The sequence below is a fragment of the Euleptes europaea genome, chromosome 21, assembly GCF_029931775.1.
Source record: "Euleptes europaea isolate rEulEur1 chromosome 21, rEulEur1.hap1, whole genome shotgun sequence".
NCBI classification, from domain to species: domain Eukaryota; kingdom Metazoa; phylum Chordata; class Lepidosauria; order Squamata; family Sphaerodactylidae; genus Euleptes; species Euleptes europaea.
Genome location: NC_079332.1, coordinates 11,905,617 through 11,926,328, shown reverse-complemented (window position 1 = coordinate 11,926,328; position 20,712 = coordinate 11,905,617). Strand labels below are relative to the sequence as shown.

The 20,712-nt window shown below is 49.7% G+C and overlaps 1 protein-coding gene across 1 annotated transcript in view; it reads right to left on the bottom strand.

Annotated features, from left to right (window-relative positions):
• The window catches only part of PRKAR1B (protein kinase cAMP-dependent type I regulatory subunit beta), a 91,170-nt gene that overhangs the window by 30,636 nt on the left and 39,822 nt on the right, over nt 1–20,712 (bottom strand). The window contains exons 6-7 of the mRNA XM_056866370.1: nt 11,495–11,653; nt 1,090–1,150 (exon numbers count right to left, since the gene is read on the bottom strand). Of these exons, the coding sequence (XP_056722348.1) occupies nt 1,090–1,150; nt 11,495–11,653 (220 nt within the window). The remainder of the gene's footprint in view (nt 1–1,089; nt 1,151–11,494; nt 11,654–20,712) is intronic.

Below are 20,712 nucleotides of genomic sequence, written 5' to 3'. Positions count from 1 at the left end.
GCCCGCAAGCATGACGAGGGATGCCCGCCTCCAGGTGCGACCTGGGGACCCCCCGGAATTACGGCTCATCTCCAAACTACTGAGATCAGTTCCCCTAGAGAAAACGGATGCTTTGGAGGGTGGACTTCATGGCATGGCACCCCACTGAGGTCCCTGTCCTCCCCAGGCTCTACCCCCCAAATCTCCAGGAGCCCTCCAACCTGGATCTGGCAACCCTACACCCCCATCCCCACCATTGGCTAGGGAGGCTCCCGTACGAAGTCAGTCATTGTGAAGCCCCTTCCTTCCTCACCGTTGTGAAATTTATTTCACTTCACTGGTAAAACAAAGGAATAGCAATAAGTTTAGGAATTGTTGTAATATTATGTATAGTGTATGTTAGTGTGAGCAAGGCTGTCAAAGATAGGACATTTTGGAGGACTTTCATTCATAGGGTCGCAATGAGTCGGAAGCGACTTGACGGCACTTAACACACACATGTTAGTGTGTATGTATATGTATCTTTATAGTGATATTTGTACTGTTTTGTTTGAATAGATTTTTGTGCTGCTTACATTATATGCTGCCGGTTTTATCTATAACCATCCTCAGTGCCAGCAAGCCAATACAGCCAGGGACTTCAAACCACCCTGGGGTCACCAGCCTAACAGGGTTGCTGCAACGATACGATGTGCCACCGTGACAGTTAAGGTTGCCAGGTCCCTCTTCGCCACTGGTGGGAGGTTTTGGGGGCCAAGCCTGAGGAGGACGGGGTTTGGGGAAGGGAGGGGCTTCAATGCTATTGAGTCCAATTGCCAAAGCGGCCATTTTCTCCAGGGGAACTGATCTCAATCGGCTGGAGATTGGTTGTAATAGCAGGAGATCTCCAGCTAATACCTGGAGGTTGGCAACCCTAGTGACAATCCAATGTGGGAGACACCATACCAGTCAAAGCTGTTGCTTTGAAGTAGAGCAGCTAGATTTGAGTCCAGGAGCACCTTAGGGACCAACAAGATTTTGGGGGGATAATCTTTTGAGAGCCAAAGCTTCCTTCGTCAGATACCCCAGACATCAGCACAAACAAAACAAAACAAAAACTGAAACACCCACCCAAAATGGAGACCTTGCTGAGGAATTCTTCATACATCTTCCGTTTTCTTAATGTGCTGCCCTGAATGAGAAAGACAGAAAAGGTAGAAAGTTAAGGACATCACAGTTAACTGTTATTAGTTATAATTTATTGCCTTAGCCCTGCATGGCAGACCTTGTTCTCTGGCGGGTGTGTCCAGCAACACGCCAATATATTTTTGTTTCCCTATGGAGTTGCATTTGCAAATTGCTTGAAAAAATAGAATCATTACTCCAATAGTTAGTCTTGCTTTTTCATTTGTATATATGAGCCTTGTGCTGCTTTTTTCATTAGTCTATACTATTACAGCATAGGTTTCTTGTTTCCTAACCTCCAGGTAGTAGCTGGAGATCTCCTGCTATTACAACTGATCTCCAGCCGATAAGAGATCAGTTCACCTGGAGGAGATGGCCGCTTTTGCAATTGGACTCTATGGCATTGAAGTCCCTCCCCTCCCCCAAACCCCACCCTCCTCAGGCTCCGCCCCAAAACTCTCCAGGTATTTCCCCACCTGGGCCTGTCAACCCTAAGTCCGCCCCCTAACACTTGCCATTCCTCTGGAGGAACTGATCTCTGTACTCCGGAGATCAGCTGTCCTTCTGCGAGATCTCCAGGCCTCACCTGGAGGTTGGCAACCATACCCCCTTCTCCCACTTCCTTTCCTAGCAGCTGGAAACCAGCCTAATAGCGACCCCGGGGGAACTGGTATGCGGGGCCTCAACCGGTTAACATGAAAGCTCTCGAGGTCCATAATCAATGCTTTAATCGATTCATCACACCGATTAGCCACTTGAAGCTTTGCGGTCTTAATGCCGGGCAGCACAAAAAAGAAAAACCACTCTCCCCCTGTTTCCCCCTCCAAAGCGCCACACCTGCCAGCCCGCATTTGTAAGGCCTGAGACTTAGCAGAGGGGGATAACATGTTAATCTTTTCAAGGATCAGAGGAAGCAGAAGAAACACTCATTCTCTTGTGCTGGGTGGAGAAGAACTAAACAAACATTTTTTGGGTGTTTGGTTTTTGTTTGGGGAGGGGGGGTTGCAAGGGGAAAGGGGGAGGCACTTGCGTTCCTGACAAGGAAAGGAAGCTGATAAGCTTGGAGTCGGGACCCGGACGTTGAGGGCGATGACAAAGAGCAAGCGGAGGGCATGCGCTGAATCTGAATCCATTGGGGAAAGGCAAGCTGTAGAAGAGGAACTCCAGGGAGGCAAATGGTCAGACCGAAAGTGGATCGTCCATCCCCAGCTGTTGGGGGAGAGGATTCCCGGTTCTCCACAATTCCCCATAGGCCCGAAATTTGTATCCGTTTAAGTGGTGTGACTCTTCGACCACACCGCACACCAAATCTGGGAATTCTGTGGTTTGACACGTCGGAGTATTCTCTGTGAACAATCCTCAGCTCCCCTCCCAGCAAGGTCACCCCCTTCCAGGTCAGTAGAGTTACCAGCCTCCAGGTACTAGCTGGTGATCTTCTGCTATTGCAACTGGTCTCCAGCTAGGGTTGCCAACCTCCAGGTAATAGCTGGAGATCTGCTATCACGACGGATCTCCCGCCGATAGAGATCAGTTCACCTGGAGCGAATGGCCGCTTTGGCAATTGGACCCTATGACATTGAAGTCCCTCCCCAAACCTCGCCCTCCTCAAAACCTCCCACTGGTGGCGAAGAGGGACCTGGCAACCCTATCTCCAGCTGACAGAGATCAGTTCCCCTGGAGAAAATGGCCGCTTTGGCAATTGGACTCTACGGCACTGAAGTCCCTCCCCTCCCCAAACCCCGCCCTCCTCAAGCTCCACCCCAGAATCCTCCTGCCACTGGCGAAGAGAAACCTGGCAACCCTACAAGTCAGGCCTTTAGATCTCCTGGGAATGACAATTGATCTCCTGTAGGACACAAAAGGGCTGTTTGGGAGGTTGGTTGGACTAGGGTTGCCAGGTCCCTCTTCGCTACCGGCGGGAGGTTTTTGGGGACAGAGTCTGAGGAGGGAAGGGTTTGAGGAGGGGAGGGACTTCAATGCCATAGAATCCAATTGCCAAAGTGGCCATTTTCTCCAGGGGAACTGATCTCTATCATCTGGAGATCAGTTGTAATAGCAGGAGATCTCCAGCTAGTTCCTGGAGGTTGGCAACCCTAGGTTGGACTCAATGGTATTGTAAACTGCTGAGCCCAAACCACACCCTCCTCAGGTTCTGCCCAATAAATCTCCAGGAATTATCCAGCTCGGAGTTGGCAACCCTACCTCCCAGGATTACAGTTCCCAGAGTTGCTGGGACGAACACTGGAAACCTGTAGCGTAGCCAAACCGTCCTTCCATCTGGTCCGATACCACGTATTCTGACAGACAGCGGCTCTCTGAGTTTTCAGGCAGATGCCGCCTCCAATTCTTTGAAGCCAACTGAACCTTACTCTGGCAAAGCAGATGTTTTTCCAGAGAATGACAGGCTCGGTCAGATAAAGCCGCTGCAAAGCTACGCTCGAGAGTCTCTCAGGGGGTTGGCTATGCTCTTTCCTGGCCCGCGGTCACCCTTCTCCGACCTCTCCATCTGACGAACCTGGCTCCTTCTCCGGAGGGCCAGCAAGCCTTGGAAACACGAGACGTCGAAACAACAGTGCCTGGTCAAAGCCTGACGGCTCGGCCCGGGGACAGGGGACGGAAAACCGGACCCTGCGCCTTCCTCTATTGCTAGAAGCTGCACCAACACAGCCCCAGGCCACGGAGACCCGGGCAGGCCTCGGCGTTAGACTGCAGAGGGCTAGAAGAAGCTCAGGCGGACTGCACGGGCGCAGAACGGCCGTGGGTGCGGAACGACGCGAGCGCGGAACAACCGTGGGTGCGGAAGAATTTCAAGAAGCTGTCATCAAGAGCCGGGCAGGGCGGCGCAACCACTGCTTGGAAAAGTCGAGGGAAGGTAGACCGAGGACATGGGAATGTAGGCTAGCAAGAAGCACAAAGGCAAAAAACAAACAAAACCCCAACCCCTCTTTGCTACTGGCAGGAAAAAGAGTTGTATGTATCCCAATTTCACCTCTGCTGGCACCAACGCAATGCCTGGAATCCCCAGTCGAGATCAGTGAGGACTGGTGGCTTGCAACCAGGGACTGCGTCTGAAGAACCCAAGGAGAAGCAGCTCCAGGGCCCTAGGCTTCTGGTCGGACCCCCGGCCCACGTTCCTGCCCTGCCCCCCACCCATGCACTCTTTCCCCCACTGCTTACAAACACTCTGCTAGTGCTCCCAGCTTACGGTTGCCAACCTCCAGGTACTTGAACCCAAAAGTTGCGCTGGTATTTTTCCTGCAGCAACCTCCAGGTACTAGCTGGAGATCTCCAGCGATACAACTGATCTCCAGCCGACTGAGATCAGGTCCCCTGGAGAAAATGGCCGCTTTGGCCATTGGACTCTATGGCATTGAAGTTCCTCCCCTCCTCAAAACCCTGCCCTCCTCAGGCTCTGCCCCCAAAATCTCGGTTTTACTCCAGGGGAACTGATTTCTGCAGTCTGAAGATGAGCTGTAATTCCGGGGGATCCCAAGGTCCCACCTGGAGGCTGGCATCCCTACACCCTTCATGTTTGTTCCTCTGAAGCCCCCCTTTCCTCCCATGGAGACATGGTAGCTTGGATGTGAGGGCGATCTGGCTGCGACATCTGTCACCCCATTGATCGCCAGGGTTGATTCGGCTGATCTGGCTGGCTAGGCGGGTGTCCCCTACCTCCCTCACCTCCTGAAGCTGTGCGCTCGGTGGAAGAGGACGACCATCCCAGATAGACGGAGTGTACCGTGCTTCGGTCAAGGGTATACGAGACATGGTAGCCTTTCTCATAAAGGAGGCCAGCCTCAACCCTGAATGCGCAGGTGGATTGTAAACAAGATTCTTCTGAAAACCAATTTTGATGGGAAAACAATAGAAAGAAACTTCACACGGTTTCATACCGACAACAGTTTTTGGAAACCTGTATCTGTTGGGGACCTAAAGAACAAAATCTCTGAGGCCATAAACGTTCCGCGGAGAAGAGGAATGCCTGAAAAAAAGAGGATTTACCGACCGCAAAATGAGTCCAAGGTTTTGCAATGCGATATGGCATCTGAAAAATGAAACACCGACGCCATTTCGATCGGCCTCCGCCAACACACCACCGCGCAACCGGCCAGGGATATGACAGGCGCAATCTTTGAGGCTCTGGTGTTCTTGCACCTGTGATCTTCGGCTCCATCTGGATGTCTCATTTCCAAAAAAAAGACCTCCCCCCCCCAAAAAAAAATCCTGACTAACAGACCGGAGTTCAGAAGTATAGCTAAAATATTCTGGTATAATTTATAGAGGAGGATGAACATTGAAAGCTCCGTGGCTTTGGGGGGGGGTGTCTTTTCCTCTCGCTCCGAGCCAGACAGCAGTCAAGAAATGTTTTCAACCAGTACGGCAACCAACAGAGAGTCTTCAGATACATTTGGAGGGGGGGGGAGGAGGGAACCCCCAAAGAGATAGATGACTGATGTTTGTTAGTCGTCTCAGCGGACAGGATCAAAACAACTGAGAAGAAGTCCACTCGTCTCCAAGATCTCAGGTTTTCCAAGGAAACTGGCAATAAATTAATTGCTTATGAAGGACTGGTTGGAATTAATTTTGTGGGGCGGGGAGATGCAGCCAAACTACCCATTCAACAGATGTTAACAGGAAATATTGTGGGAGGGGGTACAGGCCACAGACGAAATCCTTCTCAAAGAAATTCACAGCCCACAGGAGGGGGGAATGCTGCTTGAAACCTGTTCCTAGCTGACGGGAGCTACCTGCACTCAGTGCGGGATGGATTATCCTTTTGGACAGTTCTGACGTGGAGAATGTCTGTTTGTTTCTCGCTTCACAGAAGGGTTGCCAACCTCCAGGAACTAGCTGGAGATCTCCCGCTTTTACAACTGATCTCCAGCCGATAGAGATCAGTTCCCCTGGAGAAAATGGCGGCTTTGGTGTTTGGACTCTATGGCATTGAAGTCCCTCCCCTCTCCAAACCTTGCCCTCCTCAGGCTCCACCCCCAAAACCTCCCACCGGTGGCAAAGAGGGACCTGGCAACCCTACTTCACAGGCACCATTACCCTTCTTTGCAAATCTGGGTCTTTCATATTTGAAGGAACACCTTCTGTTCATCGGCATAGTAGCGTGTCGGCTGGGCGGTGGTCTCTCTGTCACATTTTTATGGATCTCTCTTCCCTGTTGTTGAACCAGTTTCTAGTCCAGAAGAGGACATGTCCTCTTCCGCACAATGTCACAAGGAAGTATTGCGGGGCTAACTACCCCCCCCCCTTGAATAGGGATTTGAAAACTCGGATTACAAAACTGTGCACCAAGAGAGTGGCCAACCAGGCTCTGAGTTCTCCTGCATAAATGTCCAAAGAGAAGTGATTTCTGTAGTCTGGAGATCAGTTGTCATCCCAGGAGATCTCCCGCCCAACCCCACTGGAGGTTGGCAACCCTAGTGTTCATCGCCCAATTCTGTTGGCTTAACTTGTCCGGCGTCCCCAGCAAATTTGCCTCTTGTCACATATACCTTTTCAATGAGAGCAAAGTAGGGCCAGAGAGTGAAACGGGGTTCTAAAAAGACCTTGAGGTGTGCAAAACCCCTACAGGGTGCTCTCATAGTGAAGCCCTGATAGGTTTCCCAGGTCCCTCTTTGTCACCAATGGGAGATTTTTGGGGCGGAGCCTGAGGAGGACGGGGTATGGGGAGGGGAGGGACTTCAATGCCATAGAGTCCAATCTCCAATGCAGCCATTTTCTCCAGGGGAACTGATCTCTATCGGCTGGAGATCAGCTGTAATAGAGAAGATGTCCAGCTAGTACCTGGAGGTCGGCAACCCTCAGTCTTGAGCCACCACTAACTTCAACATCCTCTGAAAGAAAGAAACCATAAACGAAGCAGAGCCCTGAGAAGGAATGCTGGAAAAAAACTTACTGGGCTGATCTACACCATTTGTTGGCTCCATGAAGGTACCAAGGGACTCCATCAACTTCCAAACCGTATGCCAAACCACCTACTCCCCTAGATCCAGCTTTCTCACTTTCCAATCCCGCTCCTCCAATCTACTTTCGCTCTTTGTTTTTCTCTCTCCAGATTTTTTTTCATTTCCTCCGCCCACTCTACCACCCACCACCTTTTTCCAAAAAAACAAACCACTGCAACTGTGCTACCAGGAGCTCATTGGTTGCTTCCCAAAAAATAGGCCCGCCTTGAATTAAGAAGCCCAACCAATGACGGCTAAGAGAATGGGAGAACGGAGCTCAGGTTGCGCATAAAAGACCATCTTTGGCAGGTATGCAGCTGGCATAAGACTTCTGGCTTCTCCCTGCATAAGCCTGATATTAAATTATGCTTCGGACCTACATTCTTAGCAATGCGCAAAACAGAGAGCCCTCCAGAAGTCTGTGAAGCAATGCCTACTGATTGCAAAAACAAAAGAGTTCAAAAGACTCCATAATAATAATAAAAAAAGAATTTCAGCACTTAAGTTGGCTTTGGACTATTGTCTTTTAAAAGAAGAAGAAAAAGAAGAATCACAGGGTGGAAAGTTTCCGAATGGTAAGAGGAATTCTGGAGGGTTCAAAGCAGGAGGAGGAGGAGGAGGAGGAGGAGGAGGAAGAAGAAGAAGAAGAAGAAGAAGGAGAAGAAGGAGAAGAAGGAGGACGAGGACAAGGAGGATGAGGAGGATGAGGAGGATGAGGAGCTGGTTTTTATATGCTGACTTTCTCTACCACTTAAGGAAGAATCAAACCAGCTTACAATTGCATTCCCTTCCCCACAACAAACACCCTGTGAGGTACGTGGGGCTGAGTGTGACTAGCCCAAGGTCACCCAGCTGGCTTCATGTGTAGGAGTGGGGAAACAAATCCAGTTCCCCAGATTAGCCTCCGCCGCCCACATGTAGGAGTGGGGAATCAAACCCGGCTCTCCAGATCAGACTCCACCTCTCCAAACCACCGCTCTTAACCACTACAGCTCACTGGTAAGAGGATGAGGCCTGTGAACCTTCGATGGCTAAACAGGGTTTGGGGCCACGTTCCCGACAGGGTTCAAGAGACTCCTTAAGGAAAGCTTCCCTGTTATTAAATAAGCTCATCTGACCAAAGGTCCATTAGGAAAGTTGCTAGACGTATCCGAAACAAGGCAGAAGTTCTTTTTCAAAAGGCAGGCAGGAACCAGGTAATGAAAGAGGGAGGAAGCTCCCTTTAGGTGGATGGTAATGACCTGGATAGCCCCTGGATAGCCTGATCTCCTCAGACATCAGAAGCTAAGCAGGGTCAGCCCTGGCAAGTTTTTGGATGGACGACCTCCAAGGAAAACCAGGGTCTTGACGTGGAGGGAGTCAACTGCAAACCACCTCTGAACGTCTCTTGCCTTGAAAATGCTGCGAGGTCACCATAAGTCAGCTGTGACTCAATGGCAACAAAAAATGCATATTTCAAATACAAAGTCTACAGCTTGCTTTGCCTTCTCCCCCCCCACCCCCCCTCGAAACCTGTGAACTGGGACCCTTTGACTCGCACCCCAAACCTGGCCCTGGCAATACCCCTAATGCTCAAACCATACCCTCTCCCCTCCCCAGACAAGATTAATATGTTTGGGGGCTCCAAGAGGGGAAGGGACTGACTAATGCGGATTAGTCACGAAAGGGTGTCCCAACCACGGAACTTGTTAAGATCAGCAGGGGCTGGCTAACATGTGGTGCCGAGGACAACCCGCAGAGGAGTTTCTTGCCCACAGAGAGCCCCGTGAAGGTAGTCAGGCGGAAGACAAAAGGGACACATTAGTCAGACGGCCAGTGAGGCCCCCTCAAAGAGGTTTATGCCTGACAAGAAGAAGATTGCATAAGCTGGCCGCGTTTGATCTCTCTGCTAATGGCAAGATGTGCCCCCCCCTCCAAAAAATGTGGATGAGAAAGGGACTAGTCACTGACCAAGCTCTGGTTTGGAAAAGATGAGCTGCTGAGAAAGATCGGCGGGTCAGAATAACCACAACATCCCCTCGAAGAGCCCAGCACTGCCTTACAAGGGCTTTGGGTGACCAGAGGAGCGTGGAGACAGAAACATGCTTCGCTTCACAACCACTGAAGTTCCGCCACACGCAATGTCGTCTGCTGAAACTCAGCGTATCTGAAAGCTAAGCCCTTTCTTGGGTAGATCCTTCGGCGGTGTAATGATGCGAAGGGAAGGCAGTAGGTGGGTTGCTTCAGGCGCTGATCAAGCCTCTTAGACTTTGGGCAGGGAGACGTCTTATTCCAATATTGGTTAAATTGGCACACGGAAACTTTTGAAGCTTGAAGAAGGCACTGAAATGGGGACTTTACCGGAAGCCCATTGCGGTTAAAAATTATTCCGTTCAGCTCAGGACTTTCACCATCTGGGTTCTTAATATATTTACTGCTGCTTGGGACAGTAGAAGCAATTGTACCTGACTTTTTGTATGTACACTTATTTTGTATGTTGAATTGTGCATAACACGTCCTTGCTCTGGATCTCATATCCTTGGGATAGTGTGTTGTGAAAAAATATTTCTTCAATATATATGTTTGCAACAGCAGTATATGTGCTTTATTGAGCCTTGTTAAAGTGCATAGCTTTGATTACTCAACTTCCAGGTACTAGCTGGAGATCTCCTGCTATTACAACTGATCTCCAGCCGATAGAGATCCATTCCCCTGCAGAAAATGGCCACTTTGGCAATTGGACTCTGAGGCATTGAAGTCCCTTCCCTCCCCAAACCCTGCCCTCCTCAGGCTCCACCCCAAAAATCTCAAAGTATTTCCCAACCCGGAGCTGGCAACCCTAGCTATGGGTCTAACCAGATTGTACGTTCAGCATTTTGTCTGTGCATCTCGCAGACCCACAACAAACACATGGGTGGGGCCATGGCTCAGTGGTAGATAGGACTGCCAACCTCCAGGTACTAGCTGGAGATCACCTGCTATTACAACTGATCTCCAGCAGATACAGATCCGTTCACCTGGAGAAAATGTACGCTTTGCCAATTGGACCTATGGCATTGAAGTCCCTCCTTTCCCCAAACCCCGTCCTCCTCAGGCTCTGCCCCAAACATCTCCAGGTATTTCCTAACCCGGAGCTGGCAACCCTAGTGGTAGAGCACCTGCTTGGCATGCAGAAGGCCCCAAGTTCAGTCCCTGGCATCTCTAGTGAAAAACCTCTGGTGGTACAGAGTGGTAAGCTGCAGTACAGCAGTCCAAGCTCTGCTCACGACCTGAGTTCAATGTCAACGGAAGTCAGTTTCAGGTTGCCAGCTTAAGGTGACTGACCCTGCTTAGAGAGCCAGTGTGGTGCAGTGGTTAAGAGTGGTGGTTAGGAGCGGTGGAGTCTAATCTGGAGAATCTGGTTTGATTCCCCACTCCTCCGCATGAGTGGCAGACTCTAATCTGGGGAAGCGGGTTTGAAATTCCTCCACATGAAGCCTGCTGAGTGACCTTGGGCTCGTCACAGCTCTCTCAGCCCCACCTACCTCACAGGGTGTCTGTTATGGGGAAGGGAAGGTGATTGTAAGCCAGTTTGATTCTTCCTTAAGTGGTAGAGAAAGTCGGCATATAAAAAACCAACTCTTCCTCTTCCTCTTCTTCTTCTAACACAGTGATTCCCAATCTTCTAGTTCTCAAGCTCTCAGGCCAAACTGGGCTATTTTAGTCTTGAATTCCATGATGGGTGACATGGAGAAATGAATGTAACCAACAATTCGGAGTTCGTATGCAGCCTCTGGATTGGCCAGCCCTGACATCAATACTCTAGGCCTGGCCGTTTTGCCCTAGCCTGCTCGACAGAGACATATCTGCTGGACTGCAGTTTGCAGCTGTTCCAAGAAAAGGGGCCGTGGCTCAGCGGCAGAGCCTCTGCTTGGCACGCAGAAGGGTCCCAGGTTCAATCCCCGGCATCTCCAGTTAAGGGGACCAGGCAAGTAGGCAATGGGAAAGACCCCTGCCTGAGACCCTGGAGAGCTGCTGCCAGTCTGAATAGACAATACTGACTTTGACGGACCAAGGGTCTGATTCAGTGTTCATGTTTTCAGATATAGATATGGGTCCGGCCACCCACAGACCCAGCCAGGAGGAGAATTTTTTTTATTTCCCCCTGCATTGAAGGGGTAGGCTTGGAACATAATCTCCTAAAGATGGTGGCTTTGATTTACAGCTCCTTTTCCTTTTCCCATGAATCTACAGAGCTTCTCCCTTGCTGTTTATTTTGTAAATACAGCAGCGGCTTCGGGCACCGGCCAAATGTTAAAGAGCCTTTAACCACTTATCGTTAAAATGCGCAAGTGCCATGAAGGTTTATGGCGTCATTACAGGAACCTGTGAAAGAGCAGCAATAACTTAAGAGAATAACTAGGTTTTAAACCCACCATTAAAATGCGTCTGTAGCTGTCTCGGTCAATACCCCAAAGCTTCAGGTCTGTCTTGGCTTTGACGGTCGCGGCCCTTGGCGTCCCGTAGATGAGCGCGAGCTCCCCAAAGCTGCCGCCTTCACTGATGTTGGTGACCAAATCTCCATTGACATATACCTACCAGTGAAACAGAAGAGAAAACCAGTTTAGACAGGGAGACTTAGTTACATAAGAAAGGCCTCCTGGATCAGACCGAGGCCCATCAAGTCCAGCGGTCTGTTCACACAGTGGCCAACCAGGTGCCTCTAGGAAGCCCTCGAACAAGACAACTGCAGCAGTATTGTCCTGCCTGTGTTGCACAGCACCTAATATCATAGGCATGCTCCTCTGATCCTGGAGAGAACAGGTATGCATCATGACTAGTATTCATTCTGACCTGTAGCCATTAATAGCCCTCTCCTCTATGAACTCCTCTCTTAAAGCCTTCCAAGTTGGCAGCCAACACCACATCCTGGGGCAGGGAGTTCCACCATTGAACTATGCGTTGTGTGAAGAAGAGGGCTTGTGGGGTGGGGGGAAGAGGGCTCGAGTGTCCTCAAAATACACACTACTCCCCCTACACCCGGCACCCTCCAAAACTGCTTTCTTTCACACGGTACAGCATCTGAAAGTCAACCGCCCGACAACAATAGCCAAGTCATTTCCTTGCATAGTCAGGAAAGAGAGGGGAAAAAGAGGAACGAAACAACCTGCTTTGCGGACAGAATTTCAAGTCTTCTTGCTTTCGTACAATGACTGTATTTACTCTTTGAGTCTTCAGCTCCCTGCGGTTTGCTGGCATTGCAGTTCCCCCCCCCCCCACTTTCTAAAGTTTGGTGCGCACACAGAATCAAGGGGCAATCACCTTTAAAAAAAAAAAACTTTCGCCTTTTCATTAACGCTGTCAAACTCAAAAGAAGGAGAGGAGATAGCCGCACAATGTTCTGTAGGAAATACTGTCACCACGAAGTTAAAAGGGGGAATCCAGCACGGAAAGAGAAAACATCTTACACAAAGGGAGGCTTTCTTCTATAAACCCGGTTGGCGGCGTTCTGGCAGTTTCTAAGAACATGTGTGTACTGCCAACTTTGTGCAGTGCGTTTTCTACAGATGTACACAGCAAGGTGGTGTTGGCCGAGGAGGCGGGGTCAACGCTACCATGAGGCTTTGAGGCTAGGGTTGCCAACCTTCAGGTACTAGCTGGAGAGCGCTTGCAATACGACTGATCTCCAGCCAACAGAGATCAATTCACCTGGAGAAAATGGCCACTTTGATGATTGGACTGTATGGCATTGAAGTCCCTCCCCAAACCCCAGCCTCCTCAGGCTCTACCCCAAATACCTCCCAATGGTGGCGAAGAGGGACCTGGCAACCCTATTTGAGGCAGCCATTTTGAGCACTGACATTAGAAGCAGCCATTGGTCATGGGATTGCCAACCTCCAGGTGGTGCCTGGAGATCTCCTGCCATTACAACTGATCTCCAGCTGGTAAGAGATCAGTTCGCCTGGAGAAAATGGCCGCTTTGGCCATTGAACTTTATGTAGGGTCGCCAGGTCCCTCTTTGCCATCGGTGGGAGGTTTTTAAGGCAGAGCCTGAGGAGGGCGGGGTTTGGGGAGGGACTTCAATGCCATAGAGTCCAATTGCCAAAGCAGCCATTTTCTCCAGGTGAACTGATCTCTATCAGATGGAGATCAGTTGTAATAGCAGGAGATCTCCAGCTAGTACCTGGAGGTTGCCAACCCTAACTTTATGGCATTGAAGTCCCTCCCCTCCCCAAACCCCACCCTCCTCAGGCTCCACCCCCAAAATCTCCAGGTATTTCCCAACCCGGAGCTGGCAACCCTAATTGGCTGGGAGAAGAGGCCAGCCCTACTGTGGGAAACCAAGGAAGCCAATTTGAGTCCTAAAAGTAGAAGTGGAGATTGGTCAAGCGAGAAGGCCTTCCCTGGAACTATCTTCATAGAGCTATAATTCTCACAATTCTTTTCGGAAAGAGAGCTATGGTGATGGTCTAGCTATGCTCCCAGAGAAGGTATATTATCTCCTCCATTCCCCGGGGGAACTGACCAAGAACGTAGCAAGCCGCCATCTGGACACGCTACAGCTCTCCCTCGATGGGAACCTAAGGGCCCACGCTCCCTTCCCCAATAAAAATGCCATTTTCCTAGTAGCAGCCACATAAAAGGAAGTCACTGTATCGAAACCCTCAGCAGTTGGGCCAGACGTGGCCATAAATTGCACCTTCGCAATGATGACAAAGTACACCGATGATACATTATCCTGTCATCCTGTCCTCCCGGCTGAAAGTTCAGCCAGGCTAAGTTTACTTGCAAATCTGACTTGAGAGATGGGGGTGAGAGGTGGGGGGGAAGGACAGAGAGGAAGGAAGAAAGAAAGAAAGACTGGCGTTTCGGAAGAGTTCTATTTAAAAACCCCAGTTTATTTCAGCCCTCTGAGGTTTCTTGAGAAAGAAAGATGGGTTCAGAGTTCAGAAATGCCTCTTCAAAAGATCAGAACAAACGGTTTTTTAAAAAACTTGCATCTTGCAAGACTAACGGTGCAATCCTAAACCGAGTTCGACCCTTCTAAATCCATTGGAGTCGGTGAACTCGGAAAGGTGTAACTCTGCTTGGAATTGCACTGTGAAGGGCCCCACCGACTCCCCCACCTTAGTTGGTTGGGTTTTTGTTTTTTCATATGCCGACTTTCTCTACCACTTAAATGGAGACTGAAACCAGCTTACAATAACTTTCCTTTCCCCTCCCCACAACAGGCACCCTGCGAGGTAGGTGGGGCTGAGAGAGCTCTAAGAGAGCTGTGACTAGCCCAAGGTCACCCAATTGGCTTCATGAGCAGGAGTGGGAAAACCAACCCAGTTCGCCAGATTAGCCTCCGCCACTCATGTGGAGGAGTGGGGGAATCAAACCTGGTTCTCCAGATCAGACTCCACCACTCCAAACCACTGCTCCAAACCACTACACCATGCCTAAAAGAGCAATCCTACGTAGGCCTACTCAGGCTACTTACTACTCAGGGTTACTCAGTGGGGCTTACCCCCAGGAAAGCATCCTTAGAATTGCACTGTAAGTTTCTTCCTGACAGCAGACCTACATGTTACGGAAGCCAGGAGGCCACGGCTGAAAACGGTTCCTTGGGCCAAGCTCTCCTCCAGAACTTATTGGGGTAACATTGTGTGTGTGTGTGTGTGTGTGTGTGTGTGTTAAGTGCCGTCAAGTCATTTCTGACTCTTGGCGACCCTATGAATCAGTGTCCTCCAAAGTGTCCTATCCTTAACAGCCTTGCTCAGATATTGCAAACTGATCTCTATTGCCTGGAGATCAGTTGTAATAGCAGGAGATCTCCAGCCACTACCTGGAGGTTAGCAACCATACTAGTGAAGCTGAGGGCCAGTAGATTCAGGATGGACAAAAGAAATGCTTCTTTAAACAACGAGTAATTAAAGTGTGGAATTCGCTGCCAGAGAAGGTAGTGATGGCCACAGGCATAGATGGCTTTAAAGGGGGATTAGACAGATTCGTGGAGGAGAGGGGCTATCAGCAGCTACTGGCCATGGTGGCTAAAAGGAACCTCCACATTCAGAGACAGTCAAGCTCTGAATACCAGTGCCAGGAGGCAGCATCAGTAGGGTTGCCAACCTCCAGGTACTAGCTGGCAATCTCCTGCTATTACAACTGATCTCCAGCTGATAATCAGTTCCCCTGGAGAAAGTGGCCGCTTTGGCAATTGGACTCTAAGTCCCTCCCCCTCCCCAAACCCCGCCCTCCTCAGGCTCCACCCCAAAAACCTCCCACCGGTTGCGAAGAGGGATCTGGCAACCCTAAGCATCAGGGAAAGGCCTCAGCCTCTATGCCCTGTTGTTGGCCCTGCAGAGGAACTGGTTGGCCACTGTGTGAGACAGGATGCTGGACTAGATGGACCACTGGTCTGATCCAGCAAGGTTCTTCTGATGTTCTTCGCAGGGGAAGGCCTCGGCCTCTATGCCCACATTGTTACATGAAACATCCATGTTTAGAGGATGATCAGATCCTCTAGTGATCAGATATTGGAGACATGGAGCAGCTTCCTCTGCTGAAGAAACATCAGGGGAAGGCCTCGACCCCTGTGCCCTGGTGCTGGCCCTCCAGAGGAAGTGGTTGTCCACTGTGTGAGACAGGATGCTGGACTAGATGGACCACCGGTCTGACCCAGCAGGGCTCTTCTGAGTTTCTGACCAGAAGAAAGCCTTGGTCTCTATACACTGTTGTTGGCCCTCCAGAGGAATTGGTTGGCCACTGTGTTAGACAGGATGCTGGACTAGATGGACCACCAGCCTGATTCAGCAGGGCTCTTCTTATGTTCTTATGACCTTAAGGCAGTTATTCTCTCTCAGCCTAACTTACTTCACAAGGTTGGGAGGGAGGGAAGTCATGCATCTTGGATGCAAGGTAGAATAATAAATACAATTTTTAAAAACCCTGATTCCTACCTCTAACCTCCCTCCGCTCTCTTCCATAACAGCTCTCTCTCAGGGCCGCAGGAGACGCACAGGGGGAAACGGCTGCACACTTATCAGCGCAGAGATGGGGCCGCAAGAAAAAACACGCAAAGGCTTCCCCCTAGCAATCTGTTCAGTAGAGGTAAGTGGAAAGGGAATTTATTCCAAAACACAAGTATTACCCAAATCGTTTGGTTTGCGTGGGTTCTGCATCTGTGCGCTTACAACCTGTAAAGGTTGGTTCGGATCCAAACATTCTTCATATGCTAACTGAACAGCTGGGCCGGCTGCCCAGCAGTTCAGAGGAACCCCCCCCCCTTAATTTTATTTTATTTTTAAATTTGCTTTCATGTAACTGCGAAAAAGAATGCGGGGCTGCAGATTCCAAAATACAGACAAGCGAGGATGTCTCTCACAAAGCCTGCCACTTTTGGAAGATCAAAAACATTCCAGACCGCGATTGTTTTCCCCATTCCTTTTGATATGAGCCACTGGAGTTCTCAGGACGGGCTTTCAAGTTGTCCGAGTTAGCTTTTGTGCTTTCGGAGGGTTGCCCCCCCCCCCCATCTCTTGGTTCCAACACTACAGCTGCTAGACTGCAGCATAGGCTTGCCAACTTCCAGGTACTAGCTGGAGATCTCCTGCTATTACAAGATCTCCAGCCGACAGAGATCAGTTTCCCTGGAGAAAATGGCCGCTTTGGCAATTGGATTCTATGGCATTGAAGTCAGGGTTGCTAGGTCCCTCTTCTCTACTGGCAGGAGGTTTTTGGTAGGGTTGCCAACCTCCATGTAGTAGCTGGCGATCTCCTGCTCTTACAACTGATCTCCAGCCGATAGAGATCAGTTCCCCTGCAGAAAATGGCCACTATTGGTCTCTATGGCATTGAAGTCCCTCCCCTCCCCAAACCCCACCCTCCTCAGGCTCTGCCCCAAAAACCTCCCACTGGTGGCAAAGAGGGACCTGGCAACCCTAGTTTTTGGAAGGTGGAGGCCAGCAACCCAAAGTCATACCCTTGGTGTGGAGTTTGGCATCTTTTTGAATTTGTTCCACCAAGTCTACACAACCCTGACAGGTAGGGTTGCCAACCTCCAGGTAGTAAGCTGGCGATCTCCCACTATTACAACGGATCTCCAGCCGATAGAGATCAGTTCCCCTGGAGAAAAGGGCAGCTTTGGCAATTGGACTCTATGGCATTGAAGTCCCTCTCCTCCCCAAACCCCGCCCTCCTCAGGGTGCGCCCCAAAAACCTCCCGCCGGTAGTGAAGAGGGACCTGGCAACCCTACCGGCAGGTCTGCTTATTTGCAAGACGTAGACTCCTTAAGAGTTACTGCACCAAATCCCATGGGTTGAACAGGATACCAGCTTCACCAGACTGGGTTTATTTTTGTTTTCATTCTTCTTCGAAATCTATTTTAAAAGCTTGTTGAGGGGGGGTGGGGATTTTGTTTTTTTTATAATTAAAATAACCAACAGGAAGAGAGTTTATATTTGACAATATGGATTAAGAATCCCCCCCTCCATAACGCATACTCTCAAGCAGGTACTTTCAACATCTTTACTGGAACCCGTCATTTATGCTTCACCGGATCTTTGTGGGCAGGTAGCCAGGCAGCTCCGGGTACCCACGGCTGCTGGCCGACCAGGGGGACGGAAATACTGAAGCTGCTCTCCTTTTGGACAGATTTTTCCACAATTGGGAGTCTGCCTATGAATCAACAAATTGCTTTGGGGATATTTTTCACCAGCCCGTTGGGTTACGTGGGATCACCGCGGCGGGGTGGCAGACCTCAGGAGGAGGAAAGCTGAGCTGCAAAGATATTAGGGTCCCCCCAGCCCACCCCCGTGGTCCTTCGCACCTAATGCCACCCCCATTTAGAACCCCACAGTACATCATCAAGGGGGGGGGGACCCTCTGTGTTATCATGTCTTCGCAATTCGCTTAACTCTGTGCAAATTTGGGCAGAGCCAGGAAATAAAACCCAACCAACCACAGTGTTGTTTGCAAAACTATAGCCAATGGAATATCCAACAGAGAGGTATCAAGCCAAGTTAAAGTTGCCAACCTCCCTGTAGTGGCTGGAGACCTCCCGCTATTACGACTGATCTCCAGGCAAGAGAGGTCAGTTCCCCTGGAGAAAATGGCCACTGTGGCAATTGGACTCTATGGCGTTGAAGTCCCTCCCCTCTCCAAACTTTCTGTAAAAAAGAAGCTCCAGATCTTGCATTTTTGACAGAGTAGCAGTAGCCCCATGGTCAGTGTAACCCATGGTGTAGGGTTGCCAGCTCCAGGTTGGGAAATTTGGGGGCGGAGCCTGAGGAAGGTGGGGTTTGGGGAGGGGAGGGACTTCAATGCCATAGAGTCCAATTGCCAAAGTGGCCATTTTCTCCAGGGGAACTGATCTCTATCAGCTAGAGGTCAGTTGCAATAGCAGGAGATCTCCAGCTTGTACCTGGAGATTGGCAACCCTACTATTTATCCTATCAGATCAACAAATCAAATCACATAGGAAGTGACCTGCAACATCTCTGCATGACTGACTAGTCCGACTCTCCATCAAAGGCAGGCAATTCCGCCCCACCAGTGCCCTGGATGCGACCAGAGCATTCAGCAGAACCACCCTTTCACAGGGGTGATTGCCTGTTGTTGTGTCTCTTCATGAGTCATCGTCCTGGGCGTCCCTCCTTCCAAATGAAGAGCAACGGTCAGAACAGTGATTCATTCCTAAAGACAGGGTGAGGGCATCTCTAAGGGTGGGTAATTCTTACTTTTACCTACTGCAGAAGTAAACATTTTGGGGGTGTCAGAGCGAGACAAGAGCGTTCAAGTTTATTTCAGGGACTGGGGGAGTCTCAGAAAACATTCCAAGCATCTCATACTTTATTCTCACTCATAGACCATCAAGTATCCCACAAAGTTAAAAACTGAATACATACATAAATAGAAATGGACAGGGTTGCCAACCTCCAGGTACTAGCTGGAGATCTCCTGCTATTACAGCTGATCTCCAGCTCACAGAGATCAGTTCACCTGGAGAAAATGGGCGCTTTGGCAATTGGACTCTATGGCATTGAAGTCCCTCCCCTCCCCAAACCCCACCCTCTTCAGGCTCCGCCCAAAAAACCTCCCACCGGTGTCAAAGAGGGACCTGGTAACCCTAGATATGGAATAATATTAAAAAATAAAATGTAATGGAAATTAGGAACGTATATAAACAATACAGATTCTGGTCACAGATTGCTTATTCCAAAGCCTTAAGCACGTTTTGTCTTATTTTGGTTGCCACCTCAAAAAGAAGAACCTAGGTTGTTAGAATGATAGTGTTTTAGCAAAAACAACCTATTATAATCTTAAACAAGTTTCAAAATCTAAGTTGTAAGTTCTGTGGCTACTATCCTCCTGGACGAACCTGAAGAGGGAAAAAACCCTCAGTTCCCAACCTCCAGGGCTGGCCTGGAGAAAAGTTCTTTATTTCCACCCTCCAGGAATTGCCTGGAGAAAAGAGCGTTTTCCAATCTCAACAGCTTCTCTGGACTGAAATTCTGTGGTTGCCAACCTCCGGGTTGCTAGTTGCTAGTGTTCTAGTGTTGCTAGTGTTCTAGCAAACACAACCTATTATAATCTTTACCAAGTTTTCATCTCAAGGTTGCACATTTAATGATGATATTCCTACACTATATACTCTTACTACAACTAGATTGCTAAACATAAACCAACTCAATATTATACACACAAAATCTCCCACATATATGCAATACAAATACCATATAAATCAGTCATCGTACACAATCTCAAGGTCAGAGGGTACAGTCTCCATATGTGACAAGTGGAGTCCGTGAGCCATACCACTATTACTTCTCAAGGTAAGTGTTCATATCTACTGTTGTTTTTTTCCAGACATGTCCATGTTTTATTTAGGTTGCCAGCCAGGCAAATCTGGCCATACTAACAGATAAATTTGGTATTGTACCTGACAAAAAGAGCTCTAAGCGATGTTTTACTGAAAGGTCTGGGGCAGTCCACTAACAGGGGAATCAGGGGGCATATACATTTCCGTGCATCCATTGGCCACTTATTATATATCCCATCAACAAACGTAGAGGGAGGGGCCGTGGCTCAGTGGTAGAGCATCTGCTTGGCATGCAGAAGGTCCCAAGTTCATTCCCCAGCATCTCCAGTTAAAGCGACTAGGCAAGTAGGTGATGTGAAAGGCCCCTGCCTGAGACCCTAGAGAGCCGCTGCCGGTCTGAGTAGACCATACTGACCTTGATGGACCAAGGGTCTGGTTCAGTAGAAGGCAGCTTTATGTGTAATAGCAGGAGATCTCCAGCCGCCACCTCGAGGTTGGCAAGCCCTAGTATAAGAGTCCAAGCAAATCTTGGTAGCAGAGGCCTCACCGTGCGCTCCGAAGCTGAAAGTAGCGTGGGGAGGGAGCGATGTGGAGCAGAGGAGTCAAGGGATACGCAGGGCTGTCTGGGACCTAGAACTTGGCGCCGACCTTTCAAGGGCTTCGATTCTCAGTTCACGCCAAAGCAAATCAGCTGCTGTGGCTCAGTGGTAGAGCCTCTGCTTGGCATACAGAGGATCCCAGGTTCAATCCCCGGCATCTCCAGTTAAAGGGACTAGGCAGGTAGGTGATGTGAAAGACTCCTGCCTGAGACCCTGGAGAGCCATAGGGAGGGGCCGTGGCTCAGTGGT